The sequence below is a fragment of the Cydia strobilella genome, chromosome 19, assembly GCF_947568885.1.
Source record: "Cydia strobilella chromosome 19, ilCydStro3.1, whole genome shotgun sequence".
NCBI classification, from domain to species: domain Eukaryota; kingdom Metazoa; phylum Arthropoda; class Insecta; order Lepidoptera; family Tortricidae; genus Cydia; species Cydia strobilella.
This window is the reverse complement of record NC_086059.1, coordinates 10,895,958-10,912,991: the sequence shown is the minus strand read 5'-3', so window position 1 is coordinate 10,912,991 and position 17,034 is coordinate 10,895,958. Positions and strand designations below refer to the sequence as shown.

The following is a 17,034-nucleotide window of genomic DNA, read 5'->3' as shown; positions in this document are numbered from 1 at the left end:
GATTGGGATTGTGACGTACTAAAGTAAATCCGGCGAATCAGGAATCCTGACGAAAACAAATATCTGGCGTAACGGCAACTAATCGCATGAAGCAGAGAGTGACAGCCAAAGTGGCCACATGTATCTTAACACACCTTTGTTACCATAGGAATAAGGATGTGTTTCGATATAACCTAAGGCCCAAGGTCCTTTGTTTCCTTCAATTTTCAAACATCGCAAAATCAACTCTATTTCCTACACTTTAGGTTAAAATTTCAGTGGTAATTTTGGATTTCTCATTTGTATTAGATGCGAGGATATATGATGGCTGTACAGAAGGCTATTGCACCATCAATATTATCGCACGTTTTACTTTTGTGTGTCAATGTCATATTACGTAAATAATAGTAACAAGACAAATTCCAACTGATTTATCCAAAATACGAGGCACTTACATATAGGGGCCGTACGCGTTGGAAGGTCTGCCATCTTGTGGCCTGAATCGGAACCATAAACATGTACATCACATGTACATTGACACTTCACGCCAAAGCAAGTGCTGCCATCTTGTGGGCTACTTTGGAAACATAAACTACACATTTACGCCTAGCGCCAAAAATCTGACGTCTCCTGTGCTGCCCCCTACAGTTTATGCACGCTCCCTATTGGCAGTGGGCAGTGTATTACATGCCTAATGAGTGGCGTACATAGTGAAGCATTAAAATCACACTTTTTTAAATATTATGATAGAATTGCAAAAATATATCTATGCAGCATAAAGTCGTTGTATTGTGTATTGCATTATGCAAGCTCATATATTTTATTAATATTGACTAATACAGTGAAAAACACAAGGAAAACGGTAAATAAGGTCTTTTATTCGCCGACTCATTTAAAAACGCACTTTGATGTGTTTTAAATTGACCATAGACAAATTCATAAAGGTCAAAATGGTGTTAAAATACACTCATGGAGAAATTTAGAGAACCGCAAAATAAGGTTCAATAGGGGGTTTTACTACAATGTTCTGCCACCAGAATGCAGCACTTGCCCGTTTAGTAAACCTTAGAGTAATATACATACTGTGCCTTTAACAGGTTTTTGACAAGTTTTCAGAGATAATAAAATATGACATTGATGCATCAAGGCGGTTTTACAGAGGACCCACCGGGAAACGTGAATCCGAAATTTCGTTATCTACCTTTATCGCTCGAATCTGCAAGAGTGACAAAGATGTTAGATAACGAAATTTAGATTTTCGTGATAGACCCTCTTGTGGTAGTGGCGCCCCCTACGCAGAGTTTTGCGTAATATTCCCTATTGCTAATTTTGAAACTACTTTGGTGCTGTAATCCAGAAATTAAACCTTTTTTTTGCGTTCCTCAAAATTTGTCCATAAGTAACTACTTGTAAATAAGACCCAGAAGGCTAACATGTTCAACACATTAGGTCCAAAGCTGTAACGGCCAGCGTGTATATTCTAGTAAATAATAGCCATATAAAACCATAAAATTACATTATTTACACGATCAGTATCTCACTCGATCGAACTAGAATAAAATCGGCGAGTGATATGAGCATAATATCTACACTGAATTAGGGCATACATTTCACGCTGAGCAAGGATAGGTAAATGAAGCGATTCTGTTGGTTCTTAACAAGCACATCCCTCGCTACGTATCCTCGCACATCTCTGGTGGAAACGTAGCCTTAGGCCGCTTACTATGACCCTAATATGAACGTGCCCTAATTTTCAAGTTCACCTTTCTGTATTTGTATCTTATTTGGCAAACACGAAATCAAGTGAACTTAAGTGTAGAGAGTAGTATATATAGTAAATTCCATAGAAAACATGCTGAAACGTTCACATTATGGACATTCTCCATACATTTAATGTATGGAGTTTACCATTCTTTTTTAGGGTTCCGTACCCAAAGGGTAAAAACGGGACCCTATTACTAAGACTCCGCTGTCCGTCTGTCTGTCACCAGGCTGTATCTCATGAACCATGATAGTTACACAGTTGACATTTTCACAGATGATGTATTTTTGTTGCCGCTATAACAACAAATACTAAAAACAGAATAAAATAAATATTTAAGGGGGGCTCCCATACAACAAACGTGATTTTTTTGCCGTTTTTTTGCGTAATGGTACAGAACCCTTAGTGCGCGAGTCCGACACGCACTTGACCGGTTTTTATTACACTACGAATGTGGCAATAGTATATAGCCTAAAGTTGTTTGCAACAACGGGGCTATCACATGCGCGTTGCCCTTGTTGACGTTTTCTATGAATCTTACTATAAACTCTAAAAACGCACAATCACATCGCCCTAGATAATATCAATATAACAGATATGCATATCACATCACTGCAGACTCTTCAAATACTTCTCTTTCTTCTTAAGTATATTCCCCAAATCGCTCAAAACATCCTTCAGTCCACTATTAAGTTTATTCTGAACCGGACATTGGTATTTATCTAGTGAAAGTTTATTTAATTCTTGTTCTAGCGTTGAATTGAATGTATATTTTGGCCAGTCCTCGATGATTTGTTCAATGTCCGAGACGGAGTCCTGTACGGACTGGTTGAGGTCGGAGAGCAGTTCTGAGGTCCGGAGCTCGTCGGGGGACTGGCTGGTTTTCTTTTTGGACTTTTTGGTGTTGGTTGGCGTTGAGAGCTCGTTGCACACGCCGAGGAGGAAGGTTATTATGCCTATGAACTGTGGAAGAAAAATTAATGTTAATGACTTGTTTTTTTATTTAATTTATAGGGTTATTGCGTTTTTTGCGTATGGTTGTGAAATTTATTTATACGACGTAATTAATCAAGAAAAAATATATTACCTATGGCTAAACAATTCATATTAAATGATAGTTTTTGTAAAACGTGTTTCGGACAGTATCTAATAGGGTGGCTGCTATTGTTATTGGCCCCTCCTAACCAATCAGAATGAAACACACTAAGGTGCTCTATGGCCTCCCTCATGCCCCATCCCTCCCTAGGCACTACTGTTTTCAGTTTTTGTCTCGCGCCGCGTATTTCACGCGCAGCTAGTGCGTGCGCGCGCACCGTGTGCGACGTTGCCAGCTCTCCCACTAACGTTAATAGTTCATGACTACTCTCTTATAACGAACCTCACCTACCTGTTTACGTACCTATACCTGTACCTGTGTTGTTGTGTACGTTGGCAACTCGCTCATTAGAGTTATACCACGTAACTACTATTTTCTACAGATATAAACTAACCTCTAAGTAGACACTAAGGTGCTCTATGGCCTCCCTCATGCCCCAACCCTCCCTAGGCACTACTGTCTTCAGTTTTTGTCTCGCGCCGCGTATTTCACGCGCCGCCTCCTCCGCCAGTGCGTGCGCGCGCGCCGTGTGCGACGTTGCCAGCTCGCCCACTAGCGTTAGCGCGCAGGAGTACAGTTCCCGGTAGGGTACGGGTGATGATACGAATGCTGGAATGATACGAAATTACAAGTTACCAAATGAAAGTCTGCAGAATTTAAGTATAGGGTCTAAATAATAATAAAAAAACAATAAAATCAAAATCATTTCCCAGCCTGTTGTCTCTTTTGCATCATCATCAATTCATCACCGTATAATCAGCTAAAGTCCGAACCAAGCTAACTCTGCACTTTGTAATGATGATGACCAAGTGTGTTAGTGTCACAATAAACTTCTTGTTTTTTTTTTCTGAGAATATGACCATTATAATAACACTGCTATACTTTGTTCTGTGGCGGACTATAGTTGGCCATTCATATTTGTCACTAGAAGTAGCGAAATTATATTTGCTAATTTACCGATAATTGTGCTGGGGAATGGTTCAGAAACCCGCCACCGCCGCCTGGTGCCGTACAGATCTCGACATTTCGCCATCGCTTCGCTAAAGGCACCTACACACGCCGTCAGCTCCTCGTAGTGAGCCTGTAATGTAATAATGTATAAAGTTATCATATAGTATTTTCCACATGTTGAATTTTATAACTAAATCTAGTTAAATAGATAGTAAATGAGCAATTTATCACAATAAATTGGAAACTTAAAAAATATATAGGTTTCATAAATAAATACATCAAAGTAAAAAAAAAATGTTTTTAACTTCCAAATAGGAAAAAAATAATGGTACCATTCAATTCCGTACATTATATTAAAAAAAAAAAATGTAACGCAACAATATACATAAATGCAATATTTCACCGAAAAAATCGCAATTTCCTTGTTTTCCAACGGCTTCTAACTCTTCTAAGAGATAGCGACGTTACATGTTGACGTCACGATGTAATGTCATTTTGTACGAAGCGTTTCGTCAGTAAAGTGCGGGTGCCAGACTTTGATCCTCATTTGTGACTTTTGTATTGCTTTAAGACAATGGGTCCCATACAGACATTTGATCCTTAAAACAAACCTGATCGGCTGATAGCATTCATAAAAAATTGTAGAATACCCTATTTGGCATAGTCAGAAAAATCATGGTATCTAACTCAGTACAAGAACGCCACCCCTATCGTGCGCGCCACACATTGGTCCCAAAACTCCCAAATCGAGTAATGTGGGACATTGCTGAGATCGCTTTAAATAAAACCGAATTCGACAGAGAATTTGGTTTAAAAAATTATTATTTTTTACAATTTTTTAAGAGAATGCGTAATAGCAGTAACAAAATAATGAAAATTATACTGTATAGATATTACAATTTTTTTTTTAAAACGAAGCTTTTATAAATTTTTAAATATACCTATATGTAAGCATATAATAATTGCTATCCAGGCATATTTTTAGTTTTATAAAAAAATCCGTAGGCATACTTCATATCATCAAAGATAGATATAACTCCGTAATGGATGGATACAGTCTAAGGAAAAAACGTGCCTCGAAAATCAAGAAAATTTGATTCTCGTTCAGAGGGCGCTACTAGTTTTGGCCTACAGTCGTATAGATGGCGTTGACGGTTTCGTTTGTTATTTAACAATTTTAACGCATATCAGTGAAAGAACATGGGTCAAAATCATCAAAATAATTAATGCAAATAAAAAAATCATTTATCTATATTTAAATACATTTTATCGTATTTTTACAAATCTTCAATTTTAGTTTTAAAGTGTGTCGACAGATGACAGTGAATTTACTGGGGTTACAAAATTTACTATGACAGTACCGCTCTAGTATAAGTTACTCTATGATATCATATAGGTACTTAAAATAGATATTCCGTTTTAAGAATAGGAGGCATTATTCATATCATATACCTACAATAGGGATGTTAACATTTTTTAGAACTGTTTTGATTTTATAGTTAGAGATAGGCACGTAATTATTACCAAAAAAAAATTATATTTAAAAATTTTATTCATTAATTTTAAAAAACAAGTTTAATTAGTTTAGTGTTTAAATTTCGCGCAAAAATGCTCCAAGCTGTCACGAGATCTTGAGGACGTCACGATGTGATAAATATACATCGTGACGTAACGCGCTCGGATTAGCGTTTGCAGTCACGTGATACTGGGCATTATTTTAAATATTTTTAAATAATTTGTTACGCATATTTTCACTTACAAAATATGATTTTCAGCATTCTAATATTCCCTGCTATGGTAAAAACATAACATGTTATACAGGTTGGCTAAACAATAAGTGCATTCCCGTTGCCAGGGAGGTTTTGGAATCATACTGAGCAACTTTTACTATGGGACTAACCGCGAAATCACGAAAAACAAATTTACCGTCCCATAGAAAAATAATGGACCTGCCAAAATGTATAAAACAGCCAAATTTTTTTCCGCGATTTCGGGGTAGGTCCTCAATTATTTGTTAGCCACCCTGTATATTCGCGGTTCATGTCAACACCCCTATCATACATACCTTTTTCTCGTCAACCGGTCTACCATCAGCCAACTCTATGCACAGCGCTATGGACGACACCAGCCCGTCCTTGAGCCTCAGGTACGCCAGCTCCTCCTCGAAGCTCTTAGCTTTAAGGTACGGGTCTTGGCATTGTGGCGGGTCGTAGCTCACTATCACAGTTAGGTCACGGTTGTCACTGAAACAGATAATATTTATCAGTCTTTAGTGCTCTATTATATTTTTTTCGATTTTAAAATCTTGTCAGAAGCAGTTGCTAAGTTTTTCTTTTTATATGTAACCCAGTGACATGTACGTATGCCATACGATAAATAATAAATATAATAAGGGGTATGATGGATATAAAACTTTGTCTATGGAGTACTTATGATTTGAGATCACTTCGGGTCTTGCAAATCGGTTTAATGCGTTTTTCCTGAGACCGTTTGACGTCGATAGCTAAAATTGTGTGGTTCACCGATTTAAGTATTGGGGCATTCTAACTAAAAAGTGTACCATTTACTTTTTCTCGAGAAACCATCAACATTTCGCTCCCGCGCCGCCGCCGACATAGTTGTATACTCACACAGGCTGGTTGTGTAGCGGTGGGGGGGCGTGGTGGGGGGCGGGGGGGCCGGCCAGCAGCGCCAGCAGCGCGCGCTCCCGCGCCGCCGCCGACATAGTTGTATACTCACACAGGCTGGTTGTGTAGCGGTGGGGGGGCGTGGTGGGGGGCGGGGGGGCCGGCCAGCAGCGCCAGCAGCGCGCGCTCCCGCGCCGCCGCCGACATAGTTGTATACTCACACAGGCTGGTTGTGTAGCGGTGGGGGGGCGTGGTGGGGGGCGGGGGGGCCGGCCAGCAGCGCCAGCAGCGCGCGCTCCCGCGCCGCCGCCGACATAGTTGTATACTCACACAGGCTGGTTGTGTAGCGGTGGGGGGGCGTGGTGGGGGGCGGGGGGGCCGGCCAGCAGCGCCAGCAGCGCGCGCTCCCGCGCCGCCGCCGACATAGTTGTATACTCACACAGGCTGGTTGTGTAGCGGTGGGGGGGCGTGGTGGGGGGCGGGGGGGCCGGCCAGCAGCGCCAGCAGCGCGCGCTCCCGCGCCGCCGCCGACATAGTTGTATACTCACACAGGCTGGTTGTGTAGCGGTGGGGGGGCGTGGTGGGGGGCGGGGGGGCCGGCCAGCAGCGCCAGCAGCGCGCGCTCCCGCGCCGCCGCCGACATAGTTGTATACTCACACAGGCTGGTTGTGTAGCGGTGGGGGGGCGTGGTGGGGGGCGGGGGGGCCGGCCAGCAGCGCCAGCAGCGCGCGCTCCCGCGCCGCCGCCGACATAGTTGTATACTCACACAGGCTGGTTGTGTAGCGGTGGGGGGGCGTGGTGGGGGGCGGGGGGGCCGGCCAGCAGCGCCAGCAGCGCGCGCTCCCGCGCCGCCGCCGACATAGTTGTATACTCACACAGGCTGGTTGTGTAGCGGTGGGGGGGCGTGGTGGGGGGCGGGGGGGCCGGCCAGCAGCGCCAGCAGCGCGCGCTCCCGCGCCGCCGCCGACATAGTTGTATACTCACACAGGCTGGTTGTGTAGCGGTGGGGGGGCGTGGTGGGGGGCGGGGGGGCCGGCCAGCAGCGCCAGCAGCGCGCGCTCCCGCGCCGCCGCCGACATAGTTGTATACTCACACAGGCTGGTTGTGTAGCGGTGGGGGGGCGTGGTGGGGGGCGGGGGGGCCGGCCAGCAGCGCCAGCAGCGCGCGCTCCCGCGCCGCCGCCGACATAGTTGTATACTCACACAGGCTGGTTGTGTAGCGGTGGGGGGGCGTGGTGGGGGGCGGGGGGGCCGGCCAGCAGCGCCAGCAGCGCGCGCTCCCGCGCCGCCGCCGACATAGTTGTATACTCACACAGGCTGGTTGTGTAGCGGTGGGGGGGCGTGGTGGGGGGCGGGGGGGCCGGCCAGCAGCGCCAGCAGCGCGCGCTCCCGCGCCGCCGCCGACATAGTTGTATACTCACACAGGCTGGTTGTGTAGCGGTGGGGGGGCGTGGTGGGGGGCGGGGGGGCCGGCCAGCAGCGCCAGCAGCGCGCGCTCCCGCGCCGCCGCCGACATAGTTGTATACTCACACAGGCTGGTTGTGTAGCGGTGGGGGGGCGTGGTGGGGGGCGGGGGGGCCGGCCAGCAGCGCCAGCAGCGCGCGCTCCCGCGCCGCCGCCGACATAGTTGTATACTCACACAGGCTGGTTGTGTAGCGGTGGGGGGGCGTGGTGGGGGGCGGGGGGGCCGGCCAGCAGCGCCAGCAGCGCGCGCTCCCGCGCCGCCGCCGCGCCCCACGCGCAGCGCCGCACCAAACTGTTCCAGCGCCCCAGCTCCACTAGCTTCTCGAACGTGCCGTATTTGTATGCATATGTTAAGTGTTCTACGCTCTGAAAATAAAACTATCGTTTATTCTCTCATTCTCGATAAACAGCTGACTGTTTACAAGTCTGAACTTGCCCTGCCCACATTTAAAAACTACAAAACAGCATTGTATAATATCGGCAGGTGACGAGCAAAACTCACTTAAATCACTAAAAAAAATATTAAATAAAAAACCGGCCAAGTGCGAGTCGGACTCGCGCACCGAGGGTTCCGTACTTTTTAGTATTTGTTGTTATAGCGGCAACAGAAATACATCATCTGTGAATATTTCAACTGTCTAGCTATCACGGTTCATGAGATACAGCCTGGTGACAGAAAGAGAGAGACGGACGGACAGTGAAGTCTTAGTAATAGGGTCCCGTTTTTACCCTTTGGGTTCGGAACCCTAAAAAAGGGTACAACTCACGCGCAGCTTAGGTGTAAAAGGGCATAAGTGTTACGCGAAACTTACACCCTTTTACACCTGCGCGAGACTTGTACCCTTTTTCACTAGGGCCACAGTATGCTTTACTTCCATAGACATAGTATATACAAGTAGTTATAGACATGAAACCGAGCGACCAGGGGTAAGACATAGACATAGACATAATTTATTGGTAATAAGGTATTACCTCTCTTATTGCGAGCGGCACAGGATCGGTCGGAGTGGCGAGCCTTGGGGGGGCCTATGTCCAGCAGTGGACGTTTATCGGCATGATGATGAAGGTATTACAGATCACAATTTTTTTACTTATAAAGACAGAAGACTTAAGATAAAGACATATTCATGTACTGACAGTTTCATGTATGGCAGCATAATCTTTTTTCTCTTTCACTCTTATAAATTTCGGTATTTCGCAATCGCCTCCTTGCTATGATGCCATAACCCGACCATGAAAAAATACCCGGTCAGTGATAAGGACAAATCATGGCACTATTTTCTCTTTCCTCTTATAGGAATCGCAATAAGACTATCAGGCCCTTGTTTACTCCTAAAAGCTAGTAGATACTGTTTCCCGTGCTGTCACACTTACGTCTTTATGCTGATGGTCGCGGAAGGCGCCGGTGTCGGCGAGCAGCTGCAGGGCGCGCGCGCAGGCCGCGGCGCCGCCGAGCCGCGCGCAGTGCAGCCAGCCGAGCGAGATCAGCTGAATGTGCTTCACTTCTAGACGTTGGTAGATGCTGTCCGCCGCCAATGCATTACCTGACGAAACGAATCTCGTGTTTACATATACATACAATATACACAACACTATTATTTAGTGACATGGAAAAACGTAGCACACTGTAATTATGTAATTTTACATGCAAAAAAATTACATAATCCTGTAAAATTCCCGAAAAATTCATTAATAATACACAAACTTTATGTATTTTAACTTTATGTAACAAAACACATAATTAGGTACTCTGTAATATTACCGAAAAAAAATTAAAAATACATAAGTGAAATTTTACGGATATGTAAAATTACATAGTATGTAATTTTACACAATTTGTAAAATTACATACACTTTACAGATTATGTAAAATTACATCATAATGAAATCAGGTCGATATGTAAAATTACATACGCTTTGTAAAATTACATAATTATCTAAAATACAGAAACGTTAGTTGCCCTAAAATTATGTAAAATTCCCTAAATTGTTTTAACAGTGACATTTATGAATACAACAAGCAATCCAACAGTTAATAAAGAAAATAACTTACCTAGGAGATGGTAGAGAGTGATAAGCAGTAGCTTGACGTGGAAGTTAGCAGGAGAGCGGTGCAGCACCAGCTCTAGAAGACATAGAGCTTCCACCACAGGCTCTGAGCTTTGTAACTCGATCGCTGCAGCAAAAATAAGTCGTCAATTAGTAGTGAAAATGAGACGATAAACCATCCACTGTGTCGTAACTGTCTAACTATCACGATTCATGAGATAACCTGGTGACAGACAGACGGACAGACAGACAGACGGACAGTGGAGTCTTAGTAATAGGGTTCCGTTTTGTACCCTTTGGGTACGGAACCCTAAAAATCACCCAATTAAAACAAAACTCACCGGCATATATGTAATGATGCGCGGCCAGTATCGCATACCCGTCGGAGTTGGCTCTGAGGTAATGCGCCCGCAGCCGGTCAGCCAGGGACAAACAGTCCGCCGCGGGGAGAGGTGCCGCTGTTAGACGCCATAATGATAGGCACGAAATGTGGCGTTGGATGTCGTCGGGCTGCAAAGAAAACTTTGGTGAAAATAAAATAATTATATTATATTCCAAATTTTATATTAAAGAAAAAAATGGAAAGTTACGCTTCCGGCAGGACTTGAACCCGCAACCTCCGCAATCCGTGCGTTGCTCTTAACCAATTGAGCTACGGAAGCCTACCAGAAACCTTGGAGTATCGCTCGCAGACGTATCTGCATGTAAAAAAAATGGTTTTGTATTATATTATCCTACATGTTATTGTAAAATGACTTAGGCTTAGGGAAGAACATCGTTTCCGGTCCAAATATGTCCATCATGCTCGCTATGGAGAATTACGATGGAAAATAAATAGAATAATTTACATTTTGGTGCTGTGACCAGGATATTTATAAAACTTTTTTGCTTTGAGCAACGCACGTCATGACATAAATGACAGCTTTTATGGGCTATTGGACCCAAAGTCAGGTATAATTATCGTTGCCTATAGCAAAAAAAGTAACACTTACCGTGGTAGGCTCACTGTCTTCGTCAAAGCCTAAACACGTAAGGAAATCCCGGCAGTGCTGCTCGCGCTCGCCCTGCGGGATCATTTCCAGGTACGGCCGGAGATCTGGCACCGCGCACGGCTTGTTGGCGAACACTCGTAAGTATTGCACGCATAGTGCTACGCCGCTACCTAAAATGTATAAAAATATTATGGTCTTGACCAAAAAACGCCGAAAATTAACGGTCTCAGGCGAAACTCAACTCGCGACACTGGATCACTAGCCCATGCTCTGCCAACTGAGCAACCGAGATTTCACCCGAGGACAGGGAATATTTCCACCATGTGCGCCTTAGGGAGGCGCCCTTGCGACATCTACCGTAAGAGTGTTACACTTCTTAACCGGCTACCGGAGTTGCATCATACTGGAAATTCACCAGTAACGTTTAAATTTAGTATGGGGTGGCCGTATTAAATTTAAGAAAATTGGTGTGTCATACAATCAAGGAATTTTGTATAAACGACCCAATGTACAGTGCGACATAAAATTGTAGAAATTAAATAAAATGGAACTAAAAAAATTCCATACTAAATTGTTGCCATGTTTAAGCATTTTACGTCAAAAATGAGACAGTTAAGTCACAGTGGCGCCCTCATTTATTTTCTACTATTTTATGTCGCACTGTATCGAAAGTTTTTTGGCAATAAAATAAGATGTAGATTTAATTTAGCTTACTTTTTTTTTTTTAACTGATCGGCGATTGGCCCTAGTCACACCTGATGGAAAGTGAAGACAGGGCCTAAGATGGAGCTCACCGGTTCAGTAACAGCCTATTCACTCTTATACTATTGTGGGAACTAGTTTAGTTGCTGTTTCTTTACGACTGGCAACATTAGATTTTTAATGTCGAATTAAAATCATAAAATAGTAATTGTAACATTTGGGTGAGTGGGTGGGTATCTTACCTAAAAGCTCAGTAGGATTCCCATCAACCGCCAGTCGTTTCCATAGCTCCAATCGGGCTAAATAAGGCCCCCTTAACACCCTGCCCGAACCCATGCCCTCCACCAACTGACAGATGAATTCATGGCACTTTTCCGCAGTATCATCACATCCCTCACTCTTGTCCGATTCCCTTATCAGATTGAATACTGATTCGAAGTACGGGACGTAGTAATCCCATCTGTAATAATAAGACTTCTGTATAAATGAATGAATTTTAAATATGTACCATCAGCCGCAAAAGTTCATGGCGAGTTTATCAATGAATTAATTCATAATTTCTCCATGCAATTTCGCAGGTCACTGTACATTCCGACTTCCAAGCCATTTCTTCTTTCTTTTATTTCATGAATAACCATCGCAGTATACGAAGGCAATATGTGCCATTTTCAACCAAAAGGGTACTTATTGTAGCTTGTCAGTAAGGAGCTATTTCCATATAGCTTCAATTAGAAATCAACCTTATCGACAAGCGACAATGTGGTACCTTTTGGTTGAAAACGTCACATATTATGTTAGGGAACAAGTAATGTGCTGCCAGGTGGTTTTATCGCTGTAAGTGTAAGGCAACATCATCTATCCTTATGGTAATATGTGTCGTTTTCAAGCAAAAGGTAACACATTGTCGCTTGCCATAAGGACGCTCTGACAGGTTCTTCGTATAAAGATACAAGCAATTTCGTCCTTATGGTAAGCGACAATGTGGTACCTTTTGATTGTAAACGTCACATGTGAGTTTTAGAAACTCATGATGATAATGTCTTTACAAACGCATAAAGCGTAATACACGCGGATGTCTCTTTTCAACTTCAATTGTTAATAACTATTAAATAAAAAAAATTAAAAACCCCTTACGCTATATGCCAAAAAAATCCATTTTATGCCAAAAATGCCTTACATCATCTTGTAAAAGAGCTGATACTCTTCAAACTGCTGGATCGATTTCTTTGAAACATAGCTAAGAAGCATCGCAAGAAAACTCGCTTTCACGTAAAAAAACACGCATTTAAATATGGGGCCTGTGAAGCCAATAGTCTTTCTTGGATTCGAATCCCGGTAAGGGCATTTATTTGTGTGATGAGCACAGATATCACAGAACACTATATGGATCAAAATGATTCGAAATAAATAATTGGATAGAATTGAATTTATATCTGTTCCCGAGTCATGGGTGTTTTATATGTATTTAAGGACACAAAGGAGCCTCGTCTGCCAACAAACCACTGTGTGGTTTGGCAGAAGAAAATATGTATTTAGTTGTAAGATTTTTGAATAAACGTTTTATTATTATTATTTATTTAAGTATTTATATATTATATATATCGTTGTCTGAGTACCCATAACACAAGCCTCCTTGGGCTTACCGTGGGGTTTGTGGCTTAGTCAATCTGTGTAAGAATGTCCTATAATATTTATTAAAAAAAGAAAAAGATAAGAAATATATTGGAAATAAACACACATACCTATCTGGATTATCATACAACAGCTCCTTGCATAATAGATTCAGCGGCTTCCACCTTTTAAGTTTCTTCAAATAAGGTATCACCGCCTGGGTAATAGATCCCGGCAGGAGTTTATCATAGAGCGGACTCTCTATGAACTTCAAGATGTCTTCCCACTTCTCCTGCAGCTCGAGGATCATGATGTAGAGGCGAGCTTCTTGTTCGGCCTCCATTTTGTTTTCGGAGATGAAGTTGTCGACCATTCGTTGGGCTAGGGCGAGTAGGATGCCGCGTTTGGAAGCGTCGTCGGATTCTTTGGCCTAGAAGTAGAAAATTGTATCCATTAAGTGCAAACTGGCTGCTGCTTACATAATATAATAAGTTCATTCAAATCAGAACTAATTAAATTGTTCTTAGACTTTTTCAGCAGAAAAATTAAGGAAGGCATGATTGATTCAAAGTATCATTTCTAGTCCCCGTAGTTTAGCCGTGAAAGGTAACAAACAGATACAGATATTACGCGATTAAGTCCCGTCGTTGTGAATAATAATGATTAAAAATCGTGAAAGTTTAAATCAGTGAGATACAGATATAGTTTCCGATTTAGTGCAATATACATATAATAGGTATGTATAAGATTCAGATATTCGTTCAGGGTGCCTTGTTATTGTTAGCGAATTCCATAGAATCTTATCTAAAATGCCAATACCACAGCAGTAAAAGTGTGACTCACTTTATTGTTACCTTTTACCTATAAGGAATAAATGTTCCAATTAGAACAATGGCACTACGTGACATTTTCTACTCGATGCCTTACTCGTAACTCTCATTAGGCAATTCACATACAAGACACCGTCATTGGCAGTCACAGCGAGCATTCGACCCGAGTAACGAGTCCTCATCAAATAGTTGGATTTTTTAAAGATTAGTATGTATGAATTCTTGAGAAACATTTGGACACCTTAAGGCCGCGATTTGGATGCACGCAATCGTCGGCAAAACCCTTGCATTTTTTTTTAAGAGGAATCGGGTAATGACAGAACAGGAGAACATATATAGACTGACTTGCGTTACTGAATTCATACAGAAGTTCAGTCATCTGAGATATTTTAGAGGGATGTGGTGTTAAGTTCTAAACTGAAGCTTTAGCACGAATATGCCGCAACTGTATCTCGGGCAACTAGCAGTATCTCTCGCGCGCGATACTGTCACAGCATACTCATTCTAAAGCAGCTGAGCATACTACACTATTTATTCTTTAGCTTCTATATCTTATAAAAACCGGCCAAGTGCGTGTCGGACTCGCGCACGAAGGGTAATTTTTCCGTAATGGTACCGAACCATTACAGAAAAAAACGGCAAAAAAATCACGTTTGTTGTATTGGAGCCCCATTTAAATATTTATATTATTTTGTTTTTAGTATTTGATGTTATAGCTGCAACAGAAATACATCATCTGTGAAAATTTCAACTGTCTAGCTATCACGGTTCATGAGATACAGCCTGGTGACAGACAGACGGACAAACGGACAGACAGACGGACAGCGGAGTCTTAGTAATAGGGTCCCGTTTTTACCATTTGTGTACCGAACCCTAAAAACTATTCTATGGCCTCAAACTATGTCCTTACCAAATTGTATCTAAATAAGTTCAGTGGTTTAAGCGTGAAGAGGTAACAGACAGAGTTACTATCGCATTAAAAATATTAGTATGGATGTTTAGCTTACCTGCAAAACAATGCTCATGACAGCCCAAAAGTAATATGGGTTCTTAGGTGCAAACTTGTACAGTGTCATGGCTGCCCGCTGCTGCGCCCGGTAGTCCCCGATGCGGACATAGGACATGAACAGGTGGGAGTGCAGCTCCTCGCTTGTTGGGTCCACTTTTACTGCGGCTTCGTAGAGCGAGCATACTTTTTGCACTGGGGGATGAACAAATTATTTGCTAATAGCCTCCTAAGGCCCAAGGTCCTACCTATAGAACTTTTTCAGTTCGATGTAATTTAAACCATATTCAATTGGAACAGTTGCAAATTCTTGTTTTGTTAAATTTTTAAACAAATAAAAATCAACTCTATTCCCTGCACTATAGGTTCAAATTTCAGTAGCAAATTTTGGGAATTACATTTTTACAGCCCCCTTAGGAGGATACAGTAGGACCACGCTAAGTATTCATGCATTAAGTATGGAGCTTAAAGGGATATGTATGCATTGTTTAATGCCAAGTTTTTGCAAAGTTAGCATGGTCAGTCTAATTTGAAGATTCAAAAATATGATACAGTACTCAGTCGGCGTAATAGGCTTTCATACATAAAGAGACGATTTTTACGTTACGTATCTGGCTGTAGGAGCATTTTCACGCAACTTACATTGCTGACATTCCCTGTAGCATATCGTCATGGCCTGCAGCGTGGTGTCGTCGCTAGGTTTCTCCTCCGCCAGCGCCTCCAGTACCGAGTTAGCCTCCGGCGATTTTCCTAACCTAAAAAGCGACAGGGCTTTTAGAGCCCGCGCCGCTTGCAGCGTAGGACTCTTCTTAAGCACTTTCTCCGCCTCCTGCAGGGCCTTCTTGTTATTCCCATTGTCCAGCCAATCTAGAAAGCACAAAAATAACCTGACAAACAACCGTCTCCCAGGGAGCGAACTCGGAAAATATAACTCATTTTCACACTCGTTTTACCGTAAATAGGACGCAACCGGCGTTCAACGATTCCACCGTCATGCATGTGCTGTGGCCGGCCCGCCATTTTTCATTTATAGAGCCCTCTTTTTTGGGGTGAAAGAAGATATTTCGGCTCTTTTTTGGCTTTTTATAGCACGTTTGTTGTCGTTGGTTAGGTCGATCCTCTGACAGTGACGTTTTGTGAAAATGTTGCTAGGAAAAATAAATACTAAAGGCCACCATTCACTGTATAGACTAAAAGAGAGTTTCGTTCACTCGCAGGACCTGTAGATGGCAGCACTGTTTCATACTAAATCAAATCTTTGACTAAATTAAATGAATACTTACTTATTGTTATTATACTTACTCTGTTGGCTCAGCGACCCAAAATGGGACTTGGCCTCCGACACAAGACAGCGCCACTTTTCTCGAAACTATTAAAATGAATATTATAGTAATTTGCTTCCATTAAAGTCTAAAAGGAGGTCGTCTCTCGATATATGCTTCGATATCGGCTTGATTATGGATGGTATAGAAAGGATGCCAATCTCTTATGGCAGAATTGTTGCAAAAGTGACCGCTTTCAGCTTTAAATAATAGTTCCTATTCTCTCCGGTGGCGCTAGTTAGGCTCTGGGACATGAGTATAACATGAACCAACAAATAACCCGACCAAATTACGTAGGTTGTTTTTGGTAGTATTTCGGTGTATGGTGGCGCCGCCTAATTACTGTTTTTTGATGGACACTTTTCATACATAGATTTGGCTCCTTTATATAGTCTCCATGCCTCATTGGTTGCTACTATAATTAGCTAGCAAATATCTTAAATCGCATGCCATTTGTTGCAAATTTTGTAGAAGCTTTTTAAGACGATTCATGATAATCAGCATAATAGCTCAATAACTAACCTAAAATTTTCAAAAACCCCGACAACATTTGTGGTTGGAGCGCCATCTAGTGGTCATCATAATTGTGGTAAATCTTTGTTCATCTTTGATTAACCATGGTAAACTATAAATATAGCTCAATA

The 17,034-nt window shown here is 42.6% G+C and overlaps 1 protein-coding gene and 1 non-coding gene across 2 annotated transcripts; both read right to left on the bottom strand.

Moving 5' to 3' along the window:
* Window positions 1-535: 535 nt before the first annotated feature.
* On the bottom strand, window positions 536-16,219 carry LOC134749832 (phagocyte signaling-impaired protein). The gene is made up of 14 exons (XM_063684827.1): window positions 16,022-16,219; window positions 15,711-15,935; window positions 15,070-15,263; window positions 13,364-13,662; window positions 11,864-12,081; window positions 10,920-11,089; window positions 10,269-10,437; window positions 9,932-10,054; window positions 9,253-9,422; window positions 8,054-8,244; window positions 5,854-6,031; window positions 3,795-3,918; window positions 3,232-3,446; window positions 536-2,704 (listed from the first exon to the last, which is right to left on the bottom strand). The coding sequence occupies exons 1-14, from the start codon at window positions 16,086-16,088 to the stop codon at window positions 2,351-2,353; spliced, it is 2,697 nt and encodes an 898-aa protein (XP_063540897.1). The 5' UTR covers window positions 16,089-16,219; the 3' UTR covers window positions 536-2,350.
* Window positions 10,517-10,589, bottom strand: Trnas-gga (transfer RNA serine (anticodon GGA)). Its single transcript has one exon. It is a non-coding gene; the product is annotated as a tRNA-Ser (tRNA).
* Window positions 16,220-17,034: the final 815 nt, after the last annotated feature.